This window comes from Porites lutea, chromosome 2 (genome assembly GCF_958299795.1).
Source record: "Porites lutea chromosome 2, jaPorLute2.1, whole genome shotgun sequence".
NCBI lineage: Eukaryota > Metazoa > Cnidaria > Anthozoa > Scleractinia > Poritidae > Porites > Porites lutea.
In genome coordinates this window covers 33,565,092-33,581,905 of record NC_133202.1, presented here as the reverse complement: position 1 = coordinate 33,581,905, position 16,814 = coordinate 33,565,092, and the positions used below count along the sequence as shown (strand labels likewise).

The 16,814-nt window shown below is 41.0% G+C and overlaps 2 protein-coding genes across 2 annotated transcripts in view; one reads left to right on the top strand and one right to left on the bottom strand.

The window, feature by feature from the left end:
- The window catches only part of LOC140928396 (glutathione S-transferase theta-1-like), a 5,318-nt gene extending 4,922 nt beyond the window's left edge, over positions 1 to 396 (top strand). Inside the window, exon 4 of the mRNA XM_073378132.1 lies at positions 1 to 396. This exon is cut by the window's left edge and continues 185 nt beyond it. Coding sequence (XP_073234233.1) covers positions 1 to 170 — 170 coding nt within the window. The 3' untranslated portion in view covers positions 171 to 396.
- A 140-nt stretch (positions 397 to 536) lies between these two features.
- Positions 537 to 16,814, bottom strand: part of LOC140926091 (CD109 antigen-like) — a 31,102-nt gene continuing 14,824 nt past the window's right edge. Inside the window, exons 13-29 of the mRNA XM_073375888.1 lie at positions 16,427 to 16,532; positions 15,270 to 15,387; positions 13,905 to 14,279; positions 12,983 to 13,037; positions 12,020 to 12,103; positions 11,376 to 11,552; positions 10,498 to 10,579; positions 10,097 to 10,259; positions 9,416 to 9,490; positions 8,379 to 8,556; positions 7,549 to 7,760; positions 6,797 to 6,955; positions 6,230 to 6,292; positions 5,082 to 5,282; positions 3,124 to 3,198; positions 2,924 to 3,029; positions 537 to 2,371 (exon numbers count right to left, since the gene is read on the bottom strand). Coding sequence (XP_073231989.1) covers positions 2,187 to 2,371; positions 2,924 to 3,029; positions 3,124 to 3,198; positions 5,082 to 5,282; positions 6,230 to 6,292; positions 6,797 to 6,955; positions 7,549 to 7,760; positions 8,379 to 8,556; positions 9,416 to 9,490; positions 10,097 to 10,259; positions 10,498 to 10,579; positions 11,376 to 11,552; positions 12,020 to 12,103; positions 12,983 to 13,037; positions 13,905 to 14,279; positions 15,270 to 15,387; positions 16,427 to 16,532 — 2,414 coding nt within the window. The 3' untranslated portion in view covers positions 537 to 2,186. The remainder of the gene's footprint in view (positions 2,372 to 2,923; positions 3,030 to 3,123; positions 3,199 to 5,081; positions 5,283 to 6,229; positions 6,293 to 6,796; positions 6,956 to 7,548; positions 7,761 to 8,378; positions 8,557 to 9,415; positions 9,491 to 10,096; positions 10,260 to 10,497; positions 10,580 to 11,375; positions 11,553 to 12,019; positions 12,104 to 12,982; positions 13,038 to 13,904; positions 14,280 to 15,269; positions 15,388 to 16,426; positions 16,533 to 16,814) is intronic.

The window sequence follows — 16,814 nt, the reverse complement described above, 5'->3', positions numbered from 1 at the left end:
GCTATGTGGCGACTATCATGTGCCAAGCCGAATTAGTGGAGTTGGACTTTATACTTTGGCCCAGGCTCTGTGCGTGGATGGTGAAAGTCAAAGGCCAAGAACACTGGGTCGAGGTCCATAGTGCGCATGCGGACTTTCTTCAAAAAGTGAAAAAAGTCAACGTCACCTGATCATCATCTGTGAGAGAAAGGGGGAAATGTGATCAAATTGTTTGAGCAACCCTGAGGATTTCCACTGCAATGTCTAATATTTTAATTTCGTTTTTTAAAGTGGAAAATTTGACTTAAATTCCTGAGGTATTAGCTACTGAATGTTATTTATGATCAAACAAACCTTTAATAAGGTCTGAAAACAGTGACCATCCTACTTGGATTTATAGACTTTTACAGAAAATATTAGAAGCTTAGTTATTAATTCTGTCGAAATGTTTAGATATTAGGTCATTTCATCTATTAGCTTTTTGTGTCCTTTTTGTTTGACCTGAATTGAAGAAATGATAAATCGTAAATTGAAACAAAAATCAAGTATGAGGTAACTTGCTGGCATAAAAAGTTGATTTTATTCGGATATATATTGAGCAATATATATAGAGAGAAAAGCGTCGGCATAATGTAAAAATTGATCGGTTAAAAACACTTCTAAGTTCTCACAGTATAACTTACAGTATCTTGTTTCCTATGTCTACAGTATATAACTTATATCCACAGTATATTCTGGCTATTTAATAGCAATTACTTCACTAATAATAAATCTATAAATGATAAGCCCGAGCAGGTAATGCACCCCTGTGGGTTTTGTTCGGGGGGAGGGGGGGGGGAGGAGAGGGGAGGAGAAGAGAGAAGCAAAAAGGGGAACGTAAGAACTTCGTTCTATCATTACTCTAGACAACGACAGCTTCCTTTCTCTCTCTCCTTCTCACTGCCCCTTCAAATCTGAATCTGAACATTTGAGACCGACACACCGAATAAATTCGGAGAAATTTCGTTTTGAAAAACCCCAAACTTTAAAAAGAATGAATGAACTCATTAACGTTTTTGCCACCCAGCAATTTCGCAGTTTTTGATTGCCTATATTTCCTTTGTTATTGATTCCAGAGAGCTGAAAATTGCACAAACTGTTCAAATTAACCAGCTCTTTCAACTTTTGAACCTAACTTGCACATACAGTGACGTCTTCTGTGGGTTAACGTGTATGCTAATGAGCAAAAATGTAAACAATGACGTTAGCAGGATTCGCCTTTTGTTGGGTTATACCAACATGGCTAATGTGACGTCATCTGTCATTACATTTCTAACATTAACTGCACAGCAGGGTCGCACTTAAGGAGTCACCCCAGCTCGGTTAAGAAGTCAGTGTCCTTAGCATTTTAAGAATGAGTCGCTGTTGCAAAAAAATAAAGACTTATACACCTTAGGTTTGGGAATGCAGTTTCACACGTTAAGACCTTCTTAACGTTCAACACAGCGTATCAGAGAATTAGGGACCTTAAGCAAGGACGACGACGACGGCAGTGAAAACGTCGGTAAAAAAATGGATTCTCTCAAACTTAATCGCGTCTGTTTGGAGCCGCTCAATATGTGAAACGCCCTTGACGTTTCCCGGAGTTAAATTCTTACGGATTTTATTCAGGTTCAAAAAGAGGAAGGAAAATTCGTCGTCGTATGTCCACGTCATCCATAAAACGCCGCATCGGGAGGTTTCTCGTCGACGTTGTACAGTGGACGTCAAAGAAATGTAGTAAAAAGCGTGATGTACGTGCAGAGCTATTGATTTGATCATTAAACCTATTGTTTTTTTGAAGTCGTCGTTGTGGTCGTCGTCGTAGTTGCTTAAGCTCTCTAATAACTCCTACATTGAACCCTGAAGGCACTACACCACGTGTAGTCCCTCATTTCTTCGTAAAGGACAACACGTAGTCCAGATGAAAGCAAAAAATGCGAGCACTAATGAAATATCTTCAGTTGTAGTTACGCTTAAAAAGGGTTCTTGGTGGTGAGCACTAACTGTTATTTCTTCATGGAACTTCTACAAGTACAGCCACTAAATCACCGCCGGAATGATCCAAGCATGAAAACGTACTGAACAAACACCAATTGGGAGTCATTCAGTAATTAAAAAACTAAACAATTTAATGATGGTAACGTAAGTACTTCGTACCATCATTATTCTCCCCAACCACGAAGATTCTAATACAATTTCACAGCCACGATGCACATTAGCGAAATAAGCAAGACTTTAGCCATCAGTCCGGGTGCTGAGCTTACTTTCCTTACAGACGGTCTGACTTCACAGTTGACACAATCAGAGCAAACGCGACAGACTCCTTCGTCCTTTAGAGAATCGACAGCGTACTGGGCCACGGCACGGTTAACTGTCGAAAAAGGAGAAATGAAAAAAAAAACGAGAAATGAAAAAATGAAAATGTAACACTTGACCATTTGATTTGATTTTGTCGCAGGATGGTACTTATATAGAATCCAAAGGGAATTCATCGTAAAGTCTTTCCTACATTGAAATGATTAGGCGTCGACAAAACCAAAACATGGTTTAGCGCGAAGCATTGCTATTGGTAACTGACAAGTAATTTTCCACCCCAAACGCAACTTGGCCGACGGTTGGACAATCAAATGACGCTTTTTCTATCTTAGAGACTCCTTGGGGTAAAACGACGAGTCCAAGTTTTGATTTTTTGATAACTACTGGCTGATAAAACAAGTAATGAACACTTTCTGCTTTCCGAAAACGATTTTCTAGCTCGCATGAAAATCGTTGTTATAAATCTTTGTTGTTTATGTTCTGCCGTGTGCATGAACACGTGAGACCACGGGCGCTGTTTCCAGTGCGCTGGGTTTGTAGAAGGTCCTTGTTTTTTGAAGTTTGAGGTTTCACATATTTGAACACAAACTGTGTCAGTGCCCTTTACCTGGTTCGTAGTAGCTGTAAACAGACGCTGTCGAAGGCTGAGGCTTTCCCACTTCATACGCTCGCTGGAAAGTCACCGTAACGCACACCATTTTACTTGATGGGATCTGTGAATAATTATTAAAAAGATCGTCACTCTCGTGTCATCAATTTAAGTAAAAGACAAACTAAAGATGAAAGCTATGCGACAAAATAAGTTACCTCATCGAAGTAGAAAAGTACTTTGCGATCTGGAGACTCCACACGCTTCAACTTTAGGGACGAGTCCGACATGAGCTTTAAATAAAAGAGGAAATGGAAATAAACCGGACCGTATTAACCTTTCACGTTTCAAAAATGGTATTTCTATTATATTTCTATACATGTGTTACTCTGTTAAACGAAAAGCGCTCTGCGTTGCAAAATGGACTGTGCTCCTCTTCGACTCACACACTTTTATATAATTCATGAAAAGAAAAAAAAAATCGCCGCTGCGATGGAGGTTTGAATATCGTATGCTCATTAGCAAAAGAATTTGCTTTGAATAGACCATTTCGACGGTTTTTTCAACTTTTGACTGGGACCAGTTGGCCAAAATCCGTCAAGACCGCTGGAAAAACAGGCAACCAGTAAGGGGCCGAGTTAAGGAATGATTTGTTGAAAACTAACCAAGTTATAACTCCACAAAGTCAGGGTGAAATTTTGCAGAAGTTTGTAGGGTGGGGGTGGATTTCGTGTCCCCCACCATAAAAACGTCCGTAAAATTTCGTGACTTTCTGTGCGAGGGCAATATTTTTACTCGCCTTGGACGTGAATGAGTTCCACAATTTTAAGGCGCTCTTTCCAACAGTATCGATGGATATTCGCTTACCGGTTTTTACCAAAAATCTTGAAAAAGCCGCGAAAGGGCCTATTTTTGTCCAACCTTATTTATCACTGGAGGATCTCCATAAAAGCACTTAGAGTAGTGTTTCACCAAGTAGACTTTTAGATTCAAGGACAAGGAAGAGATTAAAAGTAATTTTTTCCGGTATTCTCCAAAGAATAGGGAGCTTAAGCAGTGACGTTTCTGAGCGACCCACGTCAACCGGAAGTGTAGTCTCCCTTGCAGCCGTGTTTTGGATGTCACGCAACGCGAGCGTTGCCTGACATCCAAAAAACGGTTGTGAGGGAGATTACCGGAAGTGACGCCTCTTCCTTTTTAATATGCCTTGACGTTACCAGATTTGTTTTGCTAGGCTCCTTTACTTTCATACAGACGATTTTCTCGAAATTTCGGGCAAAACCACTGCCAAATAAGGCAAAAAATACACTTCCGGTCGGCGTGCGTCGCTCAAAATAAAGCTTCATTGCACCTTTTTTAGCCAAAAATGTTGGCACAGTTAATTTTTGGAGGATAAGCCCCATCCCAAACGCAAAATGATAAAACTTCCAACATTTGATAACTTGTTTCCGCTGCTACGACATTCTCGCTAAAACTCCTAACAGAATGACGATGGCTATCGGTTTTTCTCGCTAAAATGACGTTCGTTCGCGCGCGCGCACTACTTAGTATTGGGAAAATCTCGTTCTCGTAGTCGTCCTCGTCTTAGAATGGCGACCTTCAGATTCTAAGACGAGCACGACTACGAGTATGAGATTTTCTCAACAGTAAGTAGTGCTTGCGCGTTAACCAGCGTCATTTTGGCGGGAAAACGTGGTAGCCGTCGTCATTCTACTACCAGTTTTAACGAGAGTGTCGTAGTGGCGGGAACAAGTTCTGAAATGTTACAAGTCTTAACATTTTGTAATCGGGAGAGGTCTTAACCTCCTTCAATAACGATAACAGTGCTTACGCTTCTGGTGGAAAAAAGTACAATGAAGAATTCTGGGGTGTCTATATTTTAACAATAAGTGAAAAAACTTTAAATCAAATCTCGTACTCGTAGTCGTTCTCGTCCTCGAATCTAAAGCTCTCTAATCTCGCTAAAACACGTCGTAGAAAAACGACCGCCACCACGCTTTCCCGCCAAAAGGACCCTGCTTTACGCGCGCGCACGACCGCGCGTACTACTTAGTATTGAGGAAATCTCGTCCTCGTCTTAGACCTTAAAGGTCTCTTGAAATCAAATGCCTTAAGGACACTAGCTTAAAAACGTGCCCGCGCATTTTTTTGTACTCTTAAATATCAGCATTCTCACCTTTTCAACACTGTCCCAGTTCAGTTCAAATCCTGAGGGTATCCCGACATCCATCACCGCCATACCTGATTCCTGATCTTTCTCAGTCCACTTGGAGCAAGCTTTGAGTTCTATCTCATAGTCGGTTTCCCGCATGACGACCAACGAGAAATCGAACGAACTTTCCGGTGGAGCTTTGTCCACGTTATACGAAACACCAACCTAAGTTATAGAACAGCGAAACGTTTGAACCCAGAGGTCATTTCATAACTGAAGGTGGAATACAGAACTGAAACACCCGCGGATAAGAACCTACTTTTTTGAAGTCTGGCAAATAGTTCTTCCGTCTTGTTTCTTGGGGTATTTATCGGCCATTTAGGCTAAGTAGGTTCTTAATTTATATGAAGGGGTTATACTGTTGTTGATTGCCAGAACAATAAAATAAATTTGAGTTTGGTTCTTGAATATACAGTATGTATTTACAACCGTACATTGTAAACCTCCTTTATGCAAGGTCCATGAAGCCCTCGCTTTCAAAATGAGGCTAGGTGCACAACCTTTCTTGTGAAAATGAGTTTTATTTGTATGAGAATGAAAAATGATTTCATATCAAAGGCTGAGCATCTACCCTCGTTTTGAAGCAGAGGCCCGGGGGAACTCGGAAATGGCCTATTACAGTCTGTACTTTATATAAACCTGTTTTTGTTGTAGGAATTACAGTAATACTTTTATAAGTAATTACAGTTTGTCACAGTATTTTCTTGTAATATACGTATGCAATCTCAAAGTCAAACACATTGGTTAAAATTTTTCTAGTGTTAATCATAATTTAACTGTAACCCACAGATAAGAACCTGCTTGATCTTACTCGGCTAAACAGGTTCTTTCATTTTTGAGTATTAACGTGGCATATTTTTGCAAGGAAGTTCTTAATCCACTAGGTTCTTATTCACGGGTGCTTACTGTATGATCGGCCAGGTAAGTGTAGTCACGAATAGGACTGTTGTTGACAGTGACTGACTTTCGACAACCTGTTTGGTACAAAGTTCTCTTGAGAGTCAGAGTCATCTTTAGAATCAAGTTACAGAATACACATCAGTTCATCATGAGCCAAGAGTCCGGGGACATAAGTTAGTGATTACCACTATCATGAACATCTATTTACATACCTGCAACATTCCTATTCCGCGGCCATTTGCTGTCACTGTTAGTGTCCCTGCCACGTTTGCTATCTATAAAGAATGCAAACAGTTTATAGCTACAAAGCGTTAGAGAAGGGGTTGTACCACATTGTCCACGTCAACTCCAAACCCCCGGCAGCAAAAACATTGAAAAGCACACGGCGTATTACCCTAGTGTTTTGGCTGCAGTCAGACGTCGAATCTCACATGGGAGAAAACACCGAAAGTTTAAATGTCCTCCGGATCATGGGCAATCTTCACCACCCAACTCCACCCGGTCTTTGCATGTGAAACTTTACTAGACCAAACCTCCAAGTTAAAGTTTTTGCTTGGTCGCCATTTGGCAACCAACTCTTTTGGTTTAGGGAGACTTTTTTACAAATCAAGTCGCCAGCTCCAAAATGTAGGCACCATGGCGACAAAAATGGTCCCAGCTTGGAGGGTTGACTGGAGTACTAAATTTAAACTGAGAAAATGAAAGAAAAACTGACCAAATTATGCTAGTCAATGGCTAATTCCATACGTATATTGAACAGAACTAAAATGGTTAATTACCTCTACTAACTGCAATACCATGGAGTTTTGTTGATTTACATTAATCGTCTCACTAAACGCCGGGTCTGCACTAGAGCTAAGCGTAACAGTGAAGTCAATATCCGGGGAATATATCAGCTCTGCGAACTCCGCTAGGGCTTGTAGACCCATAACTGTGTCCTTAAAAAAAAAAGATTTATGACGGTTATTTTAACTAGGCCATCTTGGAAAGGCGTTCGTTAGGAAGGAAATAGGGGATTTAAGAATGCATTTCTCCGAGCGTTTTGGTTTGAAAGTTGAATTGCGCTATCCAACGGATGAATCACTATCCAACGGATACGTATTAGGAAAACAAATAGCGTTATGATCCTGTAGATAGCTTTTTCGGCCGGTCTGATGTTGCATTCGCATTTACAAGCTTAGTGGGTGGGCCGTATCAAACGTTATAGCACAACTCAAAATTTTGTGGATAAAATGTCACTTTACATAAGTACTGTACTTCATTCATCCATTTGTTCTGGACAGATGTCTGGCGATTTACAAAGACATTCTGATAAACGAGTAGTGTAATAAAAGCCAAACTACAAATAGACAGCAAGGCTTAGACTTGGTTAAAACATCGCAAATGCCAACGATAACAACAAAAATCTCTAAAGAAAAGACTTAAATCTCCGTTTTAAAACGAGTTGCCTTAGAAATGTTCAAAGATTTGGTTTCAAAGTTTGGAGAATATGCACGTACATGTTTGGGCTCAAAGGTGAAAAGGGATCTACCTGAGTTGATGAGTATCCACCCAAAGAATTTCTCTGCTGTGATAACCACCGTGAAACTGCTAGTCCCACACCGATGTCTTTCTCCAGCGTGTACGCCAGCAGAGCGTATGCCGTTATTTCAATGTCTGCTGTTCGTGGTCGGTAATACGGGCGCAGCCACGGGTTGTCGTTGGGTGTATGGTCTGGTTTTTGCTGCCAGTAAATCAGACCGTCTGAAGGAAAAGAAAAACAAGCGAACGGCGATAAGAAGCTACTTCTTATCGAAATGATACGCATAATTTGAGAACAACACACAAAGGTACTTGAGTAAATTAGAACCACATTTTGTTCGCAATGGCCATATTGTTAGCGGGTATTGAACTAAAGGTACCAAAACTACATTTATACAGGATCACTCACTAAAAAAACATGGTCAGTTTTTCAAGAATACTAGCTAATACTAAGAATGAATTTTTTCCCCAGGAATTTTCAAGTGAGTGACTTAGTCAGTAGAGCTTGTCAAGCACATTTGTGCGGTATTTCGCCTATTTTTTTTTTTACGTTCAACAAGTTCTCTTGGCTAGTATTACAAAAACGACACTGACGCATTGGGAAAGGCCCGCTCAGTGGAGCATTAACAGATATTTTGCACTTTGATTTCTTTAGTCTCAACCAAAATTGACCTGTTTTTCAAGACGCCAGCCTGCCACGTTAAGATACTATCAAAATTTAATATCTTTCTAGTCGCTAAAATGCGGAAGGAAGATTTGTCAGTCCAAAAGGCATACTGTTAAGCGCCTGAAGACCAGACGGGGTGGACAGCACAGTCCGTCAGTCAATCGTAGGTTTACCTTTTTCGGTCGCTAATTTGCGCAGCTCGTTGAGGGCTTTAGTCCTTTTTGAGCTACCAACCAAGGTCAAAGCGTAGGAAGTGATGGCCAAAGTGTAGGCGTCTTTGACGTCACTTGACATGGCATCGATCTTGCCTTCCAGGAATGTTATGGCGTTATTCTTGGCATTAACTACAGCCTACAAAGGAAACAGATCGATCGGCTAACCCCATCCCTGTTTCACCAACATATGGAATAGTCGACAATACGGTGGGAATAGATCAAGCCGTTCAAATACCTTAGGGGAATATTGAAGTTAATACCCTAGCACATAATCAGTGTTAGTAGGTGTGTTTGACTTAGGATGGATTGACCGCTTCGAGGTTAAACGTGAGACTGGGTCAGTGTTGGGTCGAAGTTCACTATCGTACCGTATGGACAATATCACTTCTTTAAAAAGGATTTACGAAGTTGGGCAGGAAACTGGGTTAAAATTCGTCCACCAAAACAGTCGCATAGTGCCATTTGACAAAACACCCACTCAGTCTACAGGCAACCTCAAAAAGGTCAATTCCGCACCCCACAAACTACAAGGGGAATGGGTACAAGCTTTCAGTGCAACGATTTCTGGGAATGGGTGGACAAGCGTTACTTATAATTGTTTAGTGGTTGCCAAACAATCTCAGAAATCACTGCACCTGAAGTTCGTACACATTCTCCATAGAGTTTCTGAAGTGGGGAATTGGATGGAAGTTGACTGAGACTAGAAAAAACCCGACCAGCGTTTTCAAGTTTATGTTTGATTGTTTTAACTGGAAAACATCGCTTAAACGTTTCTTCACATCCAACACACTGAAGTTCATTTTTATGTTTGAGGGCTATTTAGCGCGGCAACAGAGCGCGCCTACAAAATTCTGGCAAAGTTTAAAAAAAACATTTAGAAGAATTTTCTTTGACACTGCTTTTTTGAATAATGTGCGTAAGGCAGCCAGCTGGCTAGCGAGGCTATCAATCATTAATACTAATAGCAAGCAAGCATGTACTACTGAAAATCTTACCTTCGAGTTGGAATTCGCTTCAGCCAAAGCAATGAGTACATATGCAGTCAGAGAGATGGTACCTGCCTGACCACCCTGAGTACATTGAAAAGAGAGTTCCAGTTAGAAGGTACGGAGGTGCTAGTACAAGGCTTATTAATGTGTACGTTTTATAAGATGGTATGTCGCCGACTATTCAAGTACAGCCATTCACTTCTGCAAGGGATTTTAATTATGTACCCACGATTACTGCTGCATCATGGACGCGAAAACACGAGGGGACAGGGGACAGGGGAATCCTGCAGAACGGGCGTCTCGTTTATTTGCGTTTGTCCTGCGAACAAAGGCAAGAGCAAGACAAAAGTGGAGCGCGCCTTCCCACGACGCGCGTCTCTTATGCTCCACGCGCGCCTCGTAATAGCCTGCACTCCCCTGAAAACGACAAAAAAAATAAATAACGCCTATACGCAGGAAAGGACAGTGATGAACTTGTGCAGGTTCTGAGGATCTCTGAGTTGATCACGGCCAGGTGACGCAAGAAAAACGGCTCAAAAGATGTAACGAAAAGGGGCCTTGACGCCCTCACCCTTCCCCAAATAAATTAACTTAGCACTTCGCTATGCCGATGTTCTACTGCGTAATATCCAGTTATAAGAGCTGAGGGCCATTCCAGAGAGTGTGTGGGAGGAGCAAGTTATCTACCTTGAGGTAAGAACTATGTACTGTTCCAACTTTTCGGAAAGAACCATCACGGTTGGTTTGACGAGACATCCAAGTAAGGCTTTGTTCTAACATCTCAGCATCGATGTATTCTGGAATAAACGCACGTGCTTGTGCAAATGATTTCGCCACAAATGCAGTCAACCTGCGTAAAAACAAAATAGCGTTACCTTTAACAAAATCTGAGATAAGCAATGGAGAGTCCTGTAGTGTAGTGTATTATATAGAAAAGCGGAGTAGAAGTAGAAGAAACTTAGCTACTGACTTCGAAAAGATTTATGCTAACCGGTGATATCATAAAAAGGATGAAAGAAGAAAACGCCGTGTCGTATCTCCTTTGAAAAAAGTAAAAGATATTGATAAAAGACATTTCAAATTCTTACCACAAACTGCCAGATCCATCTCTTCCGCCAAAAGCGCTATAAGAGCCATCGTTATGGCGGTAGGTTTGCTCTCGTTGATAGCCTAGAAAGAAAAACAAAGAGTCGAGGTAAAGAAAATCTAGCCTTGTTATGATAAGATTCTGTAATTTAATGTACTGTTATGTAATGTCGTGGATTAGAGGACAACAATACGCACCCTCTATACATATTAAAATGTTAACAGTAAGCTCGGACGTCCATTTATGAGCTTCCTGTAACCCCTCTCAAAGCCCATGATATAACTGATGCGCGATGCATTCTTCCAAATTGTGCCTCTTCCTTAAAGGCCAGTGAATAAAAGGATGCAAAGAGGAGGTAGTTTGGGAAATTCTATCAACTTAGATTGAGGCAAGCGTTTGTGCGCAGTATGAAAAATAAGCCAGTCAAAATCTCCGCATTATTAAAATGTCCAGCGAGCCATTCTTACGGAGGAAAGGGCGGACAATGGTGAGCAAAAATAAGACTTATCTACTGTCTCCACTGGGGTTTCCAAAAATGCCCAGGTGTACGAAAAGGTCGGGGGGGGGGGGGGGTGGGACCGTAACCAGCAATTTCAGAACTGTCAGATGGGCAGGTACTTTGCCAGAACCTACTGCGAAGACAGACAAGCTACATTCCTACTTTAAGGATATAAGCGCAACGGAAACTCGCAAGGCAATTCCATTTCAATTATACAAAGAGAAAAAAAGGCAACCAGCATCTCTTGCATGGCTATTTGTAATATTTTAACCGCTTACCACGGCTCTTGTTTGGCCAAATTTACTGGCTAGGACAATAATTTACTAAGAAAGAAGAAAAGGCAACAACACTGATTGGTGAGTCAGATTTATGCCACTGACCTGCGATCATGAAGCCCTTGGCTTTATTTTCAAGAGACTTGGTCAGCTGGTTCACAGTTTGAAGATATTTCAAGACGTAAATATTTGGAGCAAAGTTTACCATGTTTTGTTCCCCACAGCCATAAGGCATGCGTACAAGCTGGTCCAGGTTGTTTATGGAGGAGCCCAAAATGTCACCTGAACGAGGATAATGATGATCAACGGTGTGTTAACTTTGTTTAATGATGATCAACGTTGGGCTAACATTGTTAAGGAAGGAATTGCAACGGAAATTATTCTGGAATTCTTCACTTTGGTTTCTTTATTAGATAAGAACGGATGATTCATTTTGTAGAATGAGCAAAACACAGTAACGCTCATTTTCTGAAAAAAAGAAAAAAAATTCACACACCTATACCACTTACCCTCACTAAAATTACAACTACCATAACACACACATTCCGTGATGTGTGATTACACAGAACTACAAATAACAGTCGGTCGCCGATTGATGTCTTCACTGATCATTCACTGATAGTTTGTTAAAGAAAAAAAGCAAAACAAGCTTGCTACGCAGCTCTCATCGCTCCCCGACGCTGAAACGTCAGAAACGGACCGGGGAGAGACAAGAGGCGGCTGTATTCGCAGGCTACGGTTAAACATACCCATCACTGTAACTGTTGCCCTAGCTGATCCCTTGACAGTGTTTGGTGGTACATTGAGATCCAACGAGCGTGACAGGCTTGAAGCTTCAAAAGGATAATAATAAAAACATTATTCGGGATAGTATTTTCGTATTATACATTATTAAGTGGGTTAGGTATATAAAAAATGTTTAAGGCAGATCTGGTTATGATGGCATAATAGCCCTTGTTTACCGTAGGACGCATTTGATTTAAACAGTTACCCACCAAGAGACATAAGATAGATTTTTGGCTGCCCTCGAACAGAAATTCGTCGATAAAAAAGGACAGACAAATCGGTATGAAATGACCACTTTAGTTCACCGATGCGATTTGAAATCGCACGTACCTAAAATCACATCAAAATAAAGGGAAAATGGCACTAAAAACCGCTCGTGTAAACAGGAATTAACGAATGGAAATACTGGAAATCAAAATCAAACGCGACTTTTTTGACACCATATATGGGCTACATATATTGCGCAATATTATTTGGCGATTAGACTGTGCTGTCTCGTAGTAGTTAGTTTGGTTTTGGGTTGCTACGAATTGTAGAAAAATACAAGGTCGAATGCCTTACTAGACTTTCTCATCGCACGAGGCAAGCGTCGAGCATCAAAGCAGGAAGAGCAAGAGGGATTTCCGGAGCACTTTTTGTAGGCCCTTTTTGTACAATAGAAGGGTATGGACCTGGGAGACATCAACTCCTGTCATGTTGCAGAACATGTTTATGACTAGAGACCAGATCGTTCTTGATACACCTCGGTATCAAACTTATGACAAATAATTTCTGTGAAAGTTTCCGAGTTTAGGAGAACTATTTATGAGTGAAATGATGCACGGAGAAGTTAAACAAATACCCCCTTGTATATAAAAACTTGTGGTTATCAACATAATACAAAAGACAACCATGCATTATGTTTCTAAGTAAGGTTTCACTCTTACTTGAGTTAAGATCCAACAGCATACTGATAGAGTAGTCTTGCGGCACTCCTTCGGGCTTAAAACACAATAATATTGAGTATGAGCGGAAAGATGGCAAACCAGTGTAAAAGCCAACAACCAAATCAAAATTCTCCGGACTGATCTCTGTACATTTCCTTACACAGGTATTTAAGAGAATTTAATAAAAGATCAAAAGCATTTCCCCTTTAGTGACAATTTTGTCAATTCTCACAACCTTTTCTTTTCATTGTATATTGATATCGTAAAGAGAAAATTGATCTTGGTCACTCTACAGACTGAAAGGTTTATTTATTCATTCAATTTGGTGGACCATTCCCAGTGGCCGAATTTGCCTAAACTTCCGCCCCACAACTTCTTTAACCTCCCTCAACTGCAAAGCTGATTGCAGAATACCTTTAGAGGGCCGTAAGTTAGAAAACTGTCAAAGGTTATTACTTCTTCCTCTTTAAATGAAGTTATTGTATTGTATTGAATTAAATGCGAAACAAATTTACAAATATATACTAGTCATACAATGCTTGGCAGAAATATTCCATGAGTGACTTGATTATCATTATACACACGAGTTTGTGTATTATATTAGCAAAAATCAAGGCACGAGTGAGATATCGACGGTTTACCTGGAGAAAGCATTGTATAACTACTTTATCCCACGCATTCAAGAAGACATGAAATGAACCTCCACATTACACGTGGAATCGAAGAAAGTCACTTTTAATACAATCTTAAAAAGACAATTTCCCCAAAAACTTGTTCAAAATCCCGGCTCAACAGTGCACTAAGTCCACTTCTGGTTAACGTGCGTCACCCAAAAACGTCGCTGCTTAAACTCCCTTATACAGATTGTAGTCAGCACTACATAGAACACCAACCGAATAGCATACACAAACTGTTCCCCTACCTCAACCAACAAGTTTCGTTTGACAGCATCAGCATGGCTTGTAGACTGAGCCCGCACTTCAACTGGCACGAGGCCTAATGTTCTAGGGACAACGGGGAAGGAAATGGCCCGTCCTTGACCAGCTCCCACAGACACCACAACTTTGAGGTCCATTTCTTTCTCCACGTAATCTTTATTTACGGGATTTTCGCCTCTCAGCCCGAGTTTATTGACCTCATCGATAATAGCCCAGTGTTTGGATCCCTTCAGTGTTACGGTGACTTGTTGGGCTTTAGGCTCATAGTTGAAGACTGTGACTTGAAGAGCCAATTCTTCACCGCGAATAACAGAGTAAGGAAGGTTGAGTGACACGAAGAACGACTGGAATACTTGAACCTGAAGAATAATAAAACACATTTGCATTACTAAGACCTGGATCGACCTTAAGATTCCACAACGGCGACGGCAACGAGAACGTCAACAAAAGCAATAGATCGTTTTTACATGACGTCACGGAGGCCATATTTGTGTACCAAAAAAATCCTGTGGGAATTGAACTCTTTTCACATGTTAGAACTTTCTTTTATTCCAAGCAATTTGCAAAGCTGCTGACCATGTGACTGAAAACGATCTATGGCTTGGATAAGCAAAACAACAATTTTGCACGTGCACCACACTTTTTTTCAGTGTAAATTGCTTCGCCTTCACTGCACAAATACGACGTGAAAATGCCTCATTTCACCTTTTATGGAGGACGTGAACAAGCTACGACGAGGATTTCTTTTTCCTTCTGAACTTGGATATGTTTCTAAGGAATTCAACTCTAGAAGAGTTCGCCTACACAAAAGTAAGTGAGTTCAAGTGATCGCGAAGAAGATTGAAGGAACACTGTATCACTTTTTGAGCGACCTTTTCGCCGCCACCGGCGCCGTCCTCAGATCTTAAGGCCCCTATTTGATTGGATAAATCATCTCGAGACTTTTTTCTCAACTAACCAGAACTTTACATAACAGCTTTCCAGCGGACACCTTGTATCATCGATTACGCGTATGGTACCACACACCATCTCCTTAATTTGTTTTCACCGAAGCATATAAATCAAGTGACCGGAATGAAACCACTACCAAGGTTTAAATGAGACATAGATAGCACGTCGCACTGGCGAAGATGAATAAATATTCCCCGATCCCCCCCCCCCCCACCCCCTCAAGTTTCAACAGCTTGCAGAAGACGCCAGATGTGACAAAACGCGAGGGCATCTTAACGTTACCAAATCGACATTGCCAATTAATTTCCAGAAAACAGCCTTTGGATGCCCTGGCTTCTCTTTTCCAGCAATCCTTTTAAAGCTGCATAACTACTGCGTACAACCTGAAAAACACACACCTGAGGTTTGAGTTCTCCGACACCAAGACCAGTGGAGTTTGACACTGCAAAAGCGCTGGCCACCCAAGTGGTGAGGGTGTCGGGAACAGCTCGCTGAAATTCAACCTCTCCTTTGGAACTGGAAACAGAAAAAGTACAGTGAAACCTGTATTAGCGGACCACATATGAAATTAACAGGACTAGTAGCTCAATGTGTTTCAAATGCTTCTTTCCATATTCTAAAAAAAGAACGGTCCAGGGGATGGGAAATAGTGGTATTCATACGAATAAACCCTAAAAATGCCAAAATACCGATACTTCCCAACATAACAATAAAAATATAAATATAAATAATAATAATAATAATAATAATAATAATAATAATAATAATGATTTGGAGGTAGCACATCCACAAAGTGGTTCTTCGTCTACCCGATTCCTGATCAGATTGGAAATTGGAAATGTTGGTTTTTGAGGAGAGGGGAAAACCGGAGTAGCCGGAGAGAAACCTGTCGTAGCCAAGGAGAAACCAGCAATAAACTCAACCCACAAATGGCGTCGACACCGGGATTTGAATCCGGGCCACATTGGTGGGAGGCGAGCGCTCTCACCACTTCGCCATCCCTTGCTCCTACATTTCCCTTTAATATACCCAACACTGCAAGAAACTAATATGCTCTGTATAATAACCTATAATTACTTACAATCTGATGACCGATGCAACATGACATATACCCATTTTAAGAATAAGTGGTGTATCGTATACCCCCAAACCCTGCCCGACACAGAAACCTCGACCTTTATTCAGACCCCGTGACTGAAAACAGGGGATGAATCTTTGTTCCCTTTTGATTTAAGTGGCTGAATACATAAATTCAAGATCAAAAGTTGAGAGAGCCGATTAACTTGAGCAGTTTGTCCAATTTGTGCACAACTCTTTGTTAGAAATATCTGAGCAAAAAGCAGCTATAAGAAACATTCATGAGCCTATTCTTTGTAAACTTTTAAATGAGAACTTCTCCAACACTGTTCGCCATATCAAATCTCAAATTTCAGAGGTTACTAATATTGCCACGCCCCAGCAGATGTTATTTTAATAGCTTGATTAGAGAATCAAAAGGCGTTATACGTTAATGAGGCAAAAAATGCAAACAAGGATTTGCTTATGCACATCTCACCTGGCATTGTATTCCAACCAAATCCAAGTTTCAGGGAACAAGCTTCGGACACGCTTCACCTCAGCGAGTTTTGGTGTTCCACCTCCGGCCGCGCTTGCTTCAGTAGCTAGTTATAGAGAAGAACTATTAATTTAATCTTCATAAGATCGGGCTCAGATCATCTTCCAAAACGCTCCACCTCGGACATTTTTTGAAGACCGATTACAATAGTTTGAATGTCCAGGGACCCGTTTCTCGGAGACCTTAAGATACACCGTTTCCGTGTACGGGTACGGGTACATTAGCCGTACACGTAGCCGTAAATACCGGTACATTGCGTCTTACCCGGGAGAAACGGGTAAGCTACCGGGTAGAATGGTTACGCCATTATCACGTCTGGGAAATAATG